General features: G+C 45.9%; 1 protein-coding gene and 1 pseudogene across 1 annotated transcript; both read left to right on the top strand.

Annotated features, from left to right (window-relative positions):
* LOC125621471 (von Willebrand factor A domain-containing protein 5A-like) overlaps positions 1-15,865 on the top strand; it is a 276,958-nt pseudogene that overhangs the window by 219,705 nt on the left and 41,388 nt on the right.
* On the top strand, positions 9,034-9,996 carry LOC142069182 (olfactory receptor 14I1-like). Its single transcript, XM_075119689.1, has one exon. It carries the CDS (start codon positions 9,034-9,036, stop codon positions 9,994-9,996), a length of 963 nt encoding a protein of 320 aa, XP_074975790.1.

The following is a 15,865-nucleotide window of genomic DNA, read 5'->3' as shown; positions in this document are numbered from 1 at the left end:
GACGAGGTGGGTGTGGTGATAGCTTTTATTGGACCAACTACTGTTGGTGAAAGCGACAAGCTTTCAAGTTTACTCAGAGAACTGAAGAAGAGCTCGGTGTAGCTCTAAAGCTTGTCTCTTTCACCCACAGAAGTTGGTCACTTAAAAGATATTACCTCGCCCACCTTGTCTCTCTTCATTCTGGTCAAAATTTTCCATGAAAAAAACAATATAAATAAATAAATAAAATGTGTCCTGACCATTCCTCCTTTCCCCCAACCCCCAGCAATACATCAGAATACGTAGCCCCTTCTGGGCAAGGGACAAACTACCAGCCCTGACCAGATTCCAGGATGCTTTAGAGTGGAAAGAGATCTGGGAGAACATAATCAGAGCTCACACTGATGCCACTGAGCTCAGAACCCAGCCCTTGGTCAGTTACACATTAATAAACATGCCTGTAGGGGTCAGTTGGTGTCTCTTGAGTCAAGATGTCCTCTGATCCTTATGGTGTGGTAAAAATCTCTTGTGCTGAAATGCATGGGCATCCCAGTTAACCCTGTGACTTTTTTTCCTGAGACCATCAGTGGGAGCTGATACTATCTGAGAACATGGAGGGGACAACGACTTATGACAAAGGGCTTTCAGAGCTCATTAAGAGCCATGAATAAAGTTCATACCGCATCTAGATGAAAATAGGCTCTTCCCACCCTGCCAGAGCTGCAGCTACTGGGTATGCAAATGGGTTGAGACCCGATCTAGCTGCTTACACAGGGGGCCCGCCGAATACCAAGCCTTTGAGCCACTGAAGCTTTGCCAAGGGAATTTATTGAATTATGTTCTCCAAAGGGCATTTTAGGTAGGTACCCTGGAGCCCTGCAGGGCTCAGAATCAGGGTCAGAGATGGAAAAAGTTCATCTCCCAGGCCAGCCACCAAATACAAAATTAATGTGAAAACATAAACACTGAGTGACGTTCTCCTGCCAGCTACCCTAGCTCAGCCCCGTTTTCTGAACAGAGCTGAGAGGCGAACTGGGTCAGCTGATTTTCATTGTCTCACCTGCATTTGGCTTTTAAGAATTCTCTCTTCAGACATTAAACCTTCCGCATTTGCTGCAATGAAATACCCTTAGAGCTGAGGGATATCTTTGGCTGGACTCACATCTCACTGATAATGGTGAGACCTGATCTGGAATACTGTGTGCAGTTCTGGTCTCCCATGTTTAAGAAAGATGAATTCAAACTGGAACAGGTGCAGAGAAGGGCTACTAGGATGATCCGAGGGATGGGAAACCTACCTGATGAGAGGAGACGCAAAGAACTTGGCTTGTTTAGTCTAACCAAAAGAAGGCTGAGGGGAGATATGATTGCCCTCTATAAATACATCAGAGGGACAAATAGCAGGGAGGGAGAGGAGTTCTTTAAATTAAGCTCCAAGGTGGAAACAAGAATAAATGGATATAAACTGGCCATCAAGTTTAGGCTCAAATATTGGCCAACATTTCTAACCATCGGAGGAGGAGTGAAGTTCTGGAACAGCCTTCCAGGGGAGCAGTGGAGGTAAAAAAACCTAACTGGCTTCAAGACTGAGCTTGATAAGTGTATGGAGGGGATGGTATGAGGAGACTGCCCACAATGGCATGTAGCCGATCTGTGGCTGCTGGCAGCAAATATCTCCAGTGGCTGGTGATGGGACACTAGATGGGGAGGGCTCTGAGTTACTACAGAGAATTTCTTCCCAAGTGTCAGGCTAGTGGGTCTTGCCCACATACTCAGGGTCTAATTGATTACCACCATATTTGAGGTGGAGAAGGAATTTTCCCCCAGGTCAGATTGGCAGAGACCCTGGGGGGGGGTTTCTCCTTCCTCTGCAGCATGAGGCACAGGTCATTTGCAGGTTTAAAATAGTGTAAATGGTGGATTCTCTGTAACTTGAAGTCTTTAAATCATGATTTGAGGACTTCAGAAACTCAGCCAGAAGTTAGGGGTCTATTTCAGGAGTGGGTGGGTGAGATTCTGTGGCCTGCAATGTGCAGGAAGTCAGACTAAAGCCGATGTGCTGTGGTAGAAGGAGGCAGGTCACAGTCCGTCGATAGGTGAATGTTCTGTAAAAATGAGCCCCTTCTCCTCCCCATGGGGCTGAGACTCAATGACGTGGGGGAGTATGTGACTCCCTGATTTTAGAGCTGTAGAAGGGCTTTTGCTGCTCTCATGTACTTTGTGCTCTCATGTCCATGTACTTTGGGTTATGTCCCATAACTGTCTCACTAGATCAGAGGTTGTGGTGATAGGTGGTCAGTCACGGCTGACCTGTCTCCTTCCTGACGTTCTGTTCATCATTCAGGGGTTCAGAATCCCTGCCCGTGTCTGCAGTTCTCTGGGGTGCAGGGAGGATTCATGACAATTCCCTCCCCCTCTCCAACAATCTGTGCCCGTGGGAGAGAAGGGTTGATTCCCCAAGGGCCCTCCTCCATTGGGAGGAGCCAGTGGCTCTTCTCAGGGCCATCTCCTGGGTCTCACAGGGGTTAGAGGTTCTTGATCCCCAATGCAGACTGATGCCCTGTGGTTGGTGCTTAACAGAACGCGAGGGGCCGGGGTTGGAGCCTCACTTGTGGCCATGGCTTGTGTGTGTTACAGGGATCTATCGCTACGTAGCACCAAGGGAATCCCCTGGGTGGGTGAGTCAATGGACAATTGTGTCTCAAGGGATCTCCCTGACTGATTGCCGAGTTTCTGAGAGGGGAGCCACTGGGTCAATGAGCTGGGAAAGACTCGCTCAGCTGTTGCATGATTGCAGATGGATTCCTAGCTCCCTGTGGGAGCACAGAGTGGGAGTGGGGGTTTCCCAGCACCATCGCGAGTCAGGAAGCAGAAGAGCCCTGCCTTGGGTCGAGGACACGGTGAACTCCTGGGCTTCATTACTTCACCCTACAAAAGGCTGGGGGCAACATCAGTGGGGTGGGGAGTGCTACCTGAGACCTCCACTGGGGCCACTATAGGGCGATACTGCCCCAGCCCCCCAATTTGGAGCCTGGCTTTGTGCAATCTGCCAAAGGAGCCTGGCTTTGTGCAATGTGCCCTGTTGCTTTTAGGTCTTTGGAGAGATATTCTCTGAAGGGCAGAGAAGATCCTTCCTTCAGGTGGCGCTGCTGGCCATCTATGACCCCCTGCTGCACCTCAGCCCGGCTGGACTGGTCCTAGCCTTCTCCATCTTTGGGGAAGCTGCCCAGCTGATGGGAATAAAGTGAGAGGCTGGATTAGGCTCAGGTGATTGGGGGTGGGACCCAGGTCCTGTCGCCTCTAGGCCCCAAAAAGTCACTCCTGTCCCATCACCATTCGATGTCTGGGAAGCAGCAAGGTGAATGAGTCAGAGCAGGTGCCTTGCTAGAGGTGAATTCAACTCCATGACCAGGATGGATTAAGGGCTTGAATTGCAGAGATGCCACAACCATCAAAACTCTAGTTCCAGTCAGAGCAGTTTGCATGCCCTCAACACCTCTGTAAACCAGGCCTTCAATGAGGAGCCAGGACCTCAACCTGATAAGAGAAGGAAAGGGGAACACCCATATCCATGTACCTCAGCATCCCACTCCTCAGTGCCAGGAGCAGGAGTGGCCCCTGGCTCAGCTCCCTTGGCTTGATGGAGCTGCTGAAATCAGGGTGGGATGAGAAGAGATGAGAATGAGCTGGGGACATAGTAGAATGGCAGTGAGGGCCCCTTCCTTTCAGAGGAGAGTCCATGGCCCCTCCACGGGGGAGCCCTTCCTTCCCTCGACACTGTGTACTTTGGTGCCTGGGTGCGGCAGGGGACTGCTAAGGGCAAGGATTGAAGAGCCAGCTATCATCCTGCCATGAGCTCTAGCACTCCTTTTGTCTTAAGGAGAGCCTGTGATTAACTTATCCTTGGTTATGTTAACTGAAGGGTGAATTCACAGCCATCAATCTCAACGAGGTCATTAGTCCTTCTCCGTATAATACCTATAAGGCAGCAACAGGAAACTGTTTGGGGGGATTATAACCAGGAGTGCAAGTAGGGTGGTACTCGCTGGTACGTAGTACCGGCAAGAGATTTTTAGCAGGTACAGGGTACCGGAAAGACTTGGGGCTTGCCCCTGCCTCTGGAGTGGGGGTGGGGCTGCACTCTGCTCCTGAAAGGGGCAGAATGCAGCTAGGGAGGACATTCATTATTTAAATGGCTTCAACAGCACAATACATATGCTAACAAACAAAGGCTTTGCTTAAGTTTGTTATCATAAGTTTTATGTGGTAACATTGGTCAGGAGTCCTCAAGAGGGGAGGGATGGAAGGTATTTAAACAGTGTTTTTTATTCTGTTTCTCCCCATTGGTCTGAATTATCCATGACATCCATACTGCATCACATTGAGTCCAAATCATCAGAGGAATGCCTCTGCTTGCACTGACCAGAGGATGTTTGGATTCTGATGCCAGCCCAGTTCTGCCACCTGATGGGAAACATGTGTTGCCCCCAGTGTACCTAGAATTCTTCTTTGCAGCCAAACTAGTCTAACATGGATTTTGTTAACTGGAACTGGAGCAGCAAACAAAGAAAACAAATGACTCATTGCCAGCTTTGTGGGTGAGAGAACTATAAGTGAAGATTATAATGCTGAACACTGACAGCCTTAAGCCAGCTGCCTCAGGAATCTGCCAAGAACTTTGCTGAAAAGATGTTCCTCATCTTTGCAACGGAGCTAAGACTTATCACACATCTGCCCACCTTTATTCGGATGAAGCTCCTTCTGATCTGACAGCTCAGGCATTGTCAGTTTTCATCCAGAACAATTTACAAACTAGGAACCTAATCCTGTAAACCCTTAATCATTTGATCAATCCCATTGAAGACAATGGGACTATTTGCATGACTATGGACCACTTCTGTGGACTGCTAAGAGTTTCAGGAGTCTGTTCTGTTCCTATAAAGAAAGTTGAATCCCTATTGAAATGCAATTTTTGGGTACAATACCATAAAGCAGTTTAGGATACAGTTCTACTTAAAATTTGTCTTTTAATAAGTCCTACATATGCTGAAATGGCTCCTCACCCAACTCCCATATTCCATATAAACAGACTGAATACTACATATGTAGGTGGAAAGTGAGAAGTTAAGCATGTTGATGTTTGTATATACAAAGGGGGGGGGGGTGTTGCAGGAGACGGGAAGAGCATGGGGGCCCTGGGCTGAGGGTGGGGAGGGGTCACATGAGGAGGTCACATGCCCCCCCTCCCCTTCTGTCCCTCCCATGAGTGCAGTACCGTCAAGGAATGATTTCTACTTACACCACTGGCTATAAACCAGGAAACCCCTTGGTCAAATGACCCCAGTTTTGGATCACTAACACTACCCTGAGACCCCTTGAGGCACACCGAACTTCAAAGCAATCCGAGTGACTGTTTGGATTTTAGAGCACTTACAAAGTTTCAGCTTTAAAGCATATAAAATGGCTGCAATGGAAACCCTCTGGCTGTTTTTCCATATTGGGGCGTGCACACTGTAAAAAGTGAACATTTTCTTAAATTCAGCTTGCGTCCCCTGAAGATAGAGTGAATAAACTTGACAGACTGAGACGCTTTTGACCCTCAACCCATCAAAAGTTTGAGCTCTAGCATTGCACAAAAAAACCCACCTAGAAAAGCACATTTTATCTCTGCAACCCCTAGCTCAAATGACTTTTTGAAAAAAAAAATCTATTTTTTCATGGCTTATATCTCCATAACCCCTTGCTCAAATGACCGACCATTCAATTTACTAACCCTACCCTGCACCCTCCGGAAGCACACCAATTTTCAAAGGAATCTGACTCAATGTTAGAGGCCTTAGAAAGCCGACTTTTAAATGGTAGTCACAACCCTATACAATACTGTACTATACAATACTAGCTCTGCTGCATCACTCTGATATTGGTCAGGTCGTTTACTGGCTGCGTACCCGCCTTTCAGATTTCTGTCTACAAACCATGACCTTGGAATGTTCCATTAGCATTAAAACGGGGCTGTGCTGTTACACAATGAGAACACTGATAGAGGAATACGCATCAAACTAGGCACCACAGTACAGACATTCACCTCGTGTAAACTGGAACAGCTCCACAGCACTATGCCAATTTACACCAGCTGGGGACCTGGCCCTTCATATTTGTTCAACCTCCCTGATATACCCACAACCAGTGTGAATTAAACATTGTTAAAATGCCATGCAGCTTTGCACCTGCAGTCGAATGAGCCTTTCAGTATAGTGTTGAATGCAGTAAGAAAAAAAAAATGTAATTGCTGAGAAAGAAAGAAAGAAAGAAAGAAAGAAAGAAAGAAAGAAAGAAAGAAAGAAAGAAAGAAAGAAAGAAAGAAAAAGTTCGGCCATTCATCCTAATAGAAGTGAAAGTTCAGATACAGAAAATCTTAGCAACCCTGAGTTCCTCCAAAGTTCTGTCCCTAGTGGGAATGAATCGCTCCTTAACATTAAAAGTTATACATTTGTAATTAATCCCATGGAACAAAGAACTAAGAAAGTGCAGACGGGTTCAGAACGTTTGTCTCGCCTTTGGTTTAAAAACTCACAGGCAAAGAATATGGATTTGAAACTGTATAACAGGCTAGATCCCCAGATGGTGTAAATCAGCCATTGCTCCATTGAAATCAAAGGGCCAGATCCCCAGTTGGCAAAAATAGCCCTAGCTACACAAGCTGAGGATCTGGTCCTTCGTGTTTAGTGTTTGCTCTTCATGACCTACTTCAATCAGTCCAGCCAGCCTGAGCTGTGGGTTCCTCTGGTGGTTGTACTCCAAGAGCTGCTGATGCAATGCAGGAGAAAGGTCGGGGGGGGGGGGGGGACAAAAACAACAACAACAATCTCTGCTCACCCAGAGGTAATTATGTGGAATTAATGAAGGAACAGGCTATTTCAGGCCAGCTGAGGTTCTGGTGCCACTAGGCTTAGCGATTGTAGGTCACATGTCTGTACTATAAATATATCTTTTATTCTGCAATCCCTTTGGGACACCCTTTGAGGCTCAGCCCTGCCTTAATTTTAGTCAAGGGTCCTTCCAGGGATGCTGCCATTGTGTGAGATCGAGGGAGGGTGCTGTTCCCTGAGTTTAGGTTCATCTAGGGAAGGTTGTTAGGGTGGTTTGCTCCAGAGGTGAGATGATAGCTGGGCTCACAGCCCTGGAGACCAGATTCAGCTATTTAGCCCCAGAACAGGGACATCCCAGGTTGTGACCATGCCTGGTGCCTGCACAAACCAGGATCAGCTCGAGAGCTGAGAGGGGCTTTCAGTCTCTGATCCCATTTAGTCCATCATCTCTCAGCCAAGCCTGTCCAAGGAGGGAAGCAGGGAGCACACATCTGTGGAGTCTGCTGTCTGCTAGGAACTGCAGAGAGACCCGGCAACTCAGGAAACAGCTTTTGGATAATATAGTGATGGGGGCATGATAGACAGATGGGATTATCTGAACATTATCTCTCTGTCAGAGGAGGATCAAATGCATCACAAGTTGGGAAAAAATCCACAAAGACCAGCACAGTAAGTTTCCTATTTCAATTAAATATGTGAGGCTATTAATATACAAGGCACATGTGAGAACATAAATATGCATGACAATAGGAACTCTTGAAGAGTTTTACTATCAATTTAATCAAATACCGAGCACCAGTCAGACTTTTTTATTTGCTTATTTTTCAGCAGCAAAAATGGATTGTCCATAGAAATTGTGAAAACTCAAACGTTTGTTTCATCATGGCAACTGAGAAGAAAACAATTTTAACTGAAAACTGAAAAAAATTAACCTCTGCTATCCTTGGAAAAACAAAATATATATTGAGGATAGCAGAGACTTTCCATGAAAATGTGTTCAATTGAAAACCCAATTTGCCTTTGAAATAATTAAAGCAGAAAATGTCTGTCTACCCAGAACTGGAAACTTAGTTTTGCACCAAGGTGGGAAACATTAAGATTTTCCACTAATAACCACAATTTCAAACCCATTCGCTCTATTGCAACTGTTTCAAAGGGATAGCTCCAGGATGGTTAAACTGAATAAAGCAAAGTCGATAGCCCACAGAATATATTTTAAGCACTGTGAAGCTAAAAGACGGAGTTGAATCCCGCAGACAAAACCGTTCTATCTTGACACTGCCCAAGGAGAGACAGAAGGTCAATGGGATTAGAACCTAGATCTCCTGCTCTAGCACCATATCTGCTGTCCGATATTGCTGCCACCTAAATGGCAGTGCTGTTGAGCGGTGCACAGAACATACACATAGTATGGCACGGTCCACCCCTCTAAGAGCTTCCAGTCCTAATGGACAAGGCAGAGAAAGGGAGGGAGGCGAAACAGAGGCACAGGGAGGGGAAGTAAGGTCCAAGGTCACCCAGCAGGTCAGTGGCAGAACCAAGAACAGAACCCAAGTCTCCTGACTGCTAGTGACCTGCACAGCACAGACACAAAGTCACAGAGAGAAACAATACAACCTAGCAGTAACTGAGCGATGCTCCTAGCCCATCATCACACTGAGATGGAAGTGCAGCTAGAATTGGTACCAGGAATCAATTTGGAAAGAGGTAGCAGGCCGTCTGTGTGGAGGAATCATCACAGACGAGCTGCCACATAGGAAGCTGAGTGAGTCAATGTTGTATTTCTCTGGAAAGTGGGAATCAGGCTGTTGTCATTTTAGTATGTTAGTTTCATGCCCAAGTTGTGGGCTTGCTGTTTGTCACACTAGGAAACCATCTGGGCTAGAATTGTTGGATTTGGATTGTACTTTGTCCCATCCTTCATACTGCATTTTATCGAAGGCCAGAGCCTCAGAAGGCATAAACTGACCCAGCTCCATTGACTTTAAGTGAAATAATCCAGTTTTCACTAATGTGGTAATGCACCTGATTAGTGCTCTGGCTGATGGAAGTGATGGTGCGGTGCACCCTTGGTATTCACATCATGAGATATTACAGAGAGAGAATCAGAATCAATTCCTCTGGCACTCTAATCCTGACCATTGCCCTTCTCCTTCCCTCCCCAGACATCACACTGAGGAAGAAAATGTCCAACCGAACCACCGTGACGGAGTTCCTTCTCCTGGGATTCTCTGATGTTCGGGAGCTGCAGATTTTACATTTCATCGTGTTTCTAGTGATTTACCTGGCAGCCCTGATAGGGAATCTTCTCATCATCACAGTTGTTGTCCTCGACCACCATCTTCACAGCCCCATGTACTTCTTCCTGATGAATTTGTCCATCCTAGACCTCGGCTCCATCTCTATCATTGTCCCCAAATCCATGGCCAATTCCCTCATGAACACCAGGTCAATTTCTTATTCTGGATGTGTTGCCCAAGTTTTTCTCTTTGTCTTTTTTGTTTCAGCAGATCTTGTTTTATTGACCGTCATGGCGTATGACCGATACGTTGCCATCTGCCAACCACTGCACTATGAGAGAGTGATGAACAGGAGAGCTTGTGTCCAAATGGCAGCTGGTGTCTGGATCGGTGTTTTTCTCTACGCTGCACTGCACACTGGGATCACGTTTGCAGTCTCCTTCTGTGGAGGCAATGTGGTGGGTCAGTTCTTCTGTGAAATCCCTCAGCTCCTCCAGCTCGCCGGCTCTGACTTGTACCTCAGTGAAACTGGTACTATTGCCTTTAGTGTGTGTTTAGGCTTAAGCTGCTTTGTTTTTATAATTGTGTCGTATGTTCAGATCTTCAAAACAGTGTTGAGAATCCCCGCTGAGCAGCGCCGGCATAAAGCCTTCCTCACCTGCCTCCCTCACCTCACTGTGGTGTCTTTGTTCTTTTGCACTGCCACCTTTGCCTACAGTCATCCCACCTCCAGCTCAGCCTCAGCTCTGGATCTCGTGGTGGCTGTTCTCTATTCCGTGCTGCCAGCAGTGATGAATCCAATCATCTACAGCATGAGGAACAAGGAGATCAAAGCTGCACTGAGGAAACTGATAGGGTGGAGGTTATTCACCAGAAATAATCTGACCATTTTTTCCCTTTGGTTGTGATTTCATTCCATGTTTCTTTATACATGTAATCCTCTGATGACATTATTATCTCCATGAGAACATGCTTTGCCATTTGCTTATGCAGAAAGCTGTATTTAGACTGGTAAAAATGCAGACAAACACAACTCAAGTCAGGGGAGTTACTGTAGATTTACACCAGTGTAGATAAGATCAGACTCTATCTGTCTATCTATCTATCTATCAAGTTTTTTGTACAGCCACCCATCACCACACTCTCTGAGCACCTTCCACCTCAAATGAATAGCCATAATCAAGTCCCTAGTGGACTTCATGAGGTCTCTGTGTCTTCTCCTTTTGGGGGCATAAACTCTGCTTGGATTCAGCCTGCAACCTCGGACTTACAGAATGGATGAGATCAAACGAGGGGACGGCATGTCTCAGGACCATCTTGTTTTTGAAGATCTGTAACTCTTGAGGGCTTAATGCATAAAGTTTCTGTGGTTAAGAAATCCCTTGGCTCAACACAGGTTCCTCGCCTTCCTATCATATTCTTCTTAAAGGGGTTCAACTAGGAACCCAGCATGAGCACAGCCTAGGTGAAGCTCTGGCAGAGTGTGTGTAGGTGTCTGGGGGCTTGGGAGAACTCAGACACTGGTTTTGAGTTGTAAGGCAGCTGGACAGTGGGCTCCAATGGCCAAGGGAAGGGCGTCAGACCAGAGGTCTGAGTTTGGCAGTGTTTCCTAGAGCCCCAGAGCTAGTGACGATGAGACTCTACCCAGACGCAATTACCTTGGAAGTATGTGGCACCCAGAGATTGGGTCCGCTTTCACGAGATGGGTGACTGTATAAGTGGGTACCGGGCCAGGTTGTAAAAGCTATCTCGTCTGGCTTTTGTTTGGTTTTATCAGTTGGTCAGTTTGGCTTTAGGGTTGTTTTTTCCCCCTTCTTTGGGGGAAGGGAAATGATTGGTTACATGGCTGTTTCAGTAGTTTGTCATGTATTTGGGAGGCCAATGTGTTCTCTCTTTGACTGGGTTTTCTGACAGATCTGACAGTTTGCTTCCCACAATGAAGGGGTGAGAAAGAGTTCTGTAGCTCTCTGGATGACTGAGTTTCTGCTGAAATTATTATTTTAAGGCAGCTGGGATTGTATTGTATTAGTAATGACATGTTAGGGCACCTAGGGCCTCGGATAGGTATCTTTTAATTATATTAAAGCTAAAATAAAACTACAGCCACACTCCAGGTGTCCAGACACCTGTCTCCCACCTCAGTCCCGGAGCAATTCACCATCTGGAGGGAAGATAGGGTTTTGTCTGCTAACTCATGTGTGGGGCCCAATTGGTACGTGTACTCAGAGACCACCCATTGGATCTATTCCCATTCAAAATGTGGGTTGTGTCCTAACCACTGAGTGTCTAACCCCTGAGCTGTGGGGTATTCTGATGTGGAGCTTCCCCAGTCTCTTCCATTGAACCTGTTACACTTTGGATAAATAGATAAGGAGTCACTGGGTGAGAGAGCAAGTGAGAGAGGAAAGAATAACTCTTCAGCCAGGTGGTTAGTATATATAAATAGCTAGATGTGAATGGGGACCGATTGGTAGTTTCAGGATGTATCAAAACTCATATTCCTCTCCTTGTGTTGGCACATACCAGTTTTGTCTCCTTTCTCTGATACCAGCGCTAGTCACAAATTGTCATCTCTGAGTGTGTGTGTGTGTGTGTGTGTGTGTATAATTTTCTCATGAAAAATTTAGACTTTTCAAAGAAAACCTCATAACAGTTTTGTTTGTTTGCTTGTTTGAAATCCCAGACCCAATTTTTTGGGGTCAAAGTCTGCCAAAAACTTTAGAAAAACTCTCTCTTTTTTTGCTCAAAATTTTTGGTTTTTAGGATTTCAGTTTTCCAGTGAAAAATCAATTCTCAAGAGAAAATTAGACACTTTCTGAAAAAAAAAATCATTTAGTAAAAAGTCCAATTTTCCACCATAAATCTTTTGATGGAAAATGTTTAACCAGCCATAAGTGCTACTGGTTTTGAGGTACTGACTGTTCTCTTTACTGAGCACTGAGTGTGAATGGTGTACAGCGTACAGTGCTGTGATGCTGTGAATATGTATCTCTTTTTATCTACTAACCAACAGAGTCTGACACCATTATTCACACTGAGAATTCCCTTTTCCATGGGCAGTCCCATTAAAATCCATAGAGCTACTCAACATGAAGAAAGGTGGTAAAATCTGTCCCAAAGTGTATACTCAGTGTCATTCATACCTATTGAATTTAATTTCCCTTACTCCTGCAGAGACAACACCACCCTGGAGAGTCAACTGCAGTTCTGTCAACTATGATCTAATGCCAGTTGTAAATTGCATCTTCAATTACACTTGAGCAATGCGGGTAGTTTGTATTGTGCCATTTCCATTAAAGCACGATTTGCCAGGACCCCTCCCTCATGCAGGGCACAACATTGATGCATGGGGGGTTGTGTAAGCAACCACAAATCGGGCATATTCCAACTTTCACCATATATATATATGTATAATAACAGGGTTTTGGATGCAATTTAAATATATTGTGAAAGCAATCAGTGGCAGATTACCTCACGGGCCAACGTGGCCTGTGCCCTGGCCCCCGGCCAATTTGGAGCCCATGGAAAAATCTCCCCCACTGTGGCCCCTGGGAGCTCTCGCTCCCCATCTTGGCACTGGCATAGAGCTTCTCCAGTCTCGTGGCTGCAGTGGGGGAGCCCCCGAAAAGGAGCAAGCAGGGGTTGTAGCCATGGGGGAAGGGGTGGAACAGGGTGGGGCCATGGGTTGAAGGGGCGGAACAGGGCCATGGTTCCAGCTCCAGGGCCCCCCACTTGCTCCGGCCCAGGGCCCCAGGCAACCTTAAGTCATCTCTGAAAGCAATGATCCAGTGTTCATAGCTTCATAGTGTTCAAGGCCAGAATGGACTGACAGATAATCCACTTTGACCTCCTGTATGCCATAGCCCACTAATCTTCACCCACATACCCCTGCATTGAGTCAAATGACTTAGTTAAACTCAGCATTTCAGTCTTTGGGAGACTAAACCATTGTGTTCCACAGGCAGAGAACAGGAGTGACCAAGGTGCCACTAGAGAATATTCTCATGGAAAATTTTGATTTTGTGAAAGAGAATTTCACATTAGAAAATTGTTCCAGTGGAAAATTCCCAACCAGCTGTACCCAGAACTCATGGAGAGCCTATGGACTCCAGTGGGAAGAAGATTGGGACATTGCTGGGGTATAGCATCTAGGCTTACTCAGGCTGAAAGAAGAAATATTCCCCTAAGCAAGAATGCATTCACCTGACAGAAAAGCAGAGATGGGTCCAAATCAAGACTCTAATCCACGCTGGGATCCCAAATTCCTCAACATTCAAGAGAGGAGCTTTTGGATCTGAGGTCATGGATCTGCCCTGTCACTACAAAACCCACCACTAGCTGGATGGACAGACAATGTCCCCATTGCAGGTTGGCACAATCTCTTTGAAGATGGAGGTCATGAGTGTGTTCTGGAGACTGAACTCCCCTTTGCACTGTCCAGATGGGCTTCAAAGGTCCGAGCTGGCTTACTGGTCCTTCAGAAGACTGCCCAGTTGGAGATAATTAGTGACAGCTCAGATGAGTGGAAATCATGAAATCAATGGGAGTTAGGCACATCTGAGGACCCCAGTAGGAACCCAGCTGAGTATTTAGGTTTCTAAATACCTAAAACTTTAGATAGTTTTCCACATCTGACTCCTCATCTCCTTCATTGACCCAGTGGAGGTTTATATCAGGACGTGTCATCATTCCTCAGGACACTTTATCAGGCACAATCTCTTCCCATTCATGTCTCCGTGTTTAAATTCTGCAGAGTGTGTAAAGGCTCAGGGATTCAGGTGTCAATAGAATAGAGGACGCAGGCCATGTGGAGAATTCCCTGGGCACAACGCCGACTGGGAGCGCAGAGCTGTGATTATCCTCAGTGGGCATTGCAGAGGATTCAGTAGTAAAACACTTGAGATTGGGTCAAATTCATCTGGTGAGAGCCCACTGGATTCCAGGGAGTTACACCAGGAATGGATTTCGCTCTGTGGGCTTATGGAGGAAATTGTATGCAGCATGTTGTACACTCAGGGCTGAAACAAGATGTTTTATTGGCTGAAGACTATACACTGATAACACTGAATGACCTGCTTTTTGGACAAAGGGCTTTCTTCCTTGTCCCCTCCCCTGCCTGTTCTGTTTTCCTTCTTCATCAAACAGCCAGATCAGCAGCCCATTGAAGAGGCAGAAAGCTGTAATTTTCAAAGGTGCCTAAAGGAGTCAGGAGTGCACAACTCCAGCTGAAACACTGTGGGACTTGGGTGCCTAAATCCCTTAGGCTCCTTTGAAAACCTCAGCCTGAAGTCTATTTTTCAAAAGAACATGTAGAAGCAGAGATTGTGGCTAGATACACTTCCTCCACATCCTGCCCCTTGCCAATGTGCACCAGTCCTGCCCTGCAGGAACCCCTTTTGTGGGTGACAGGAGAATCCATTCTTATAGATTCACAGATTCATAGATACTAAGGTCAGAAGGGACCATTATGTTCATCCAGTCCGACCTCCTGCACAACGCAGGCCACAGAATCTCACCCACCCACTCCTGCGAAAAACCTCTCCCCTGTGTCTGAGCTATTGAAATCCTCAAATTGTGGTTTAAAGACTTCAAGGAGCAGAGAATCCCCCAGCAAGTGACCCGTGCCCCATGCTCCAGAGGAAGACGAAAAACCTCCAGGGCCTCTTCCAATCTGCCCTGGAGGAAAATTCCTTTCCAACTCCAAATATGGTGATCAGCTAAACCCTGAGCATTTGGGCAAGATTCACCAGCCAGATACCCAAGAAAGATTTTCTGTAGTAACTCAGATCCCACCCCATCTAACATCCCATCACAGGCCATTGGGCCTATTTACCATGAATAGTTAAAGATCAATTAATTACCAAAATCATGTTATCCCATCATACCATCTCCTCCATAAACTTATCGAGTTTAATCTTAAAGCCAGATAGGTCTTTTGCCCCCACTGCTTCCCTTGGAAGGCTATTCCAAAACTTCACTCCTCTGATGGTTAGAAACCTTCGTCTAATTTCAAGTCTAAACTCCCCGATGACCAGTTTATATCCATTTGTTCTTGTGTCCACATTGGTACTGAGCTTAAATAATTCCTCTCTCTCTCCGGTATTTATCCCTCTGATATATTTATAGAGAGCAATCATATCTCCCCTCAACCTTCTTTTAGTTAGGCTAAACATGCCAAGCTCCTTGAGTCTCCTTTCATAAGACAGGTTTTCCATTCCTCGGATCACGCTAGTAGCCCTTCTCTGTACCTGTTGCAGTTTGTATTCATCCTTCTTAAACATGGGGGACCAGAACTGCACACAGTATTCCAGGTGAGGTCTCACCAGTGCCTTGTATAATGGTACTAAAACCTCCTTATCTCTACTGGAAATACCTTGCCTGATGCATCCCAAGACCGCATTAGCTTTTTTCATGGCCATATCACATTGGCGGCTCATAGTCATCCTATGATCAACCAATACTCCAAGGTCCTTCTCCTCCTCCGTTACTTCTAATTGATGCGTCCCCAGCTTATAACTAAAATTCTTGTTATTAATCCCTAAATACATAACCTTACACTTCTCACTGTGAAATTTCATCCTATTACTAAAAAGAAAAGGAGTACTTATGGCACCTTAGAGACGAACCAATTTATTTGAGCATGAGCTTTCGTGAGCTACAGCTCACTTCATCGGATGCATACCGTGGAAACTGCAGAAGACATTATATTCACACAGAGACCATGAAACAATACCTCCTCCCACCCCACTCTCCTGCTGGTAATAGCTTATCTAAAGT

This window comes from Caretta caretta, chromosome 14 (assembly GCF_965140235.1).
Source record: "Caretta caretta isolate rCarCar2 chromosome 14, rCarCar1.hap1, whole genome shotgun sequence".
In the NCBI taxonomy this organism is placed as follows: Eukaryota; Metazoa; Chordata; order Testudines; family Cheloniidae; genus Caretta; species Caretta caretta.
Note: the sequence above shows the minus strand (reverse complement) of the source record. Positions and strands in the feature narration are given on the sequence as shown.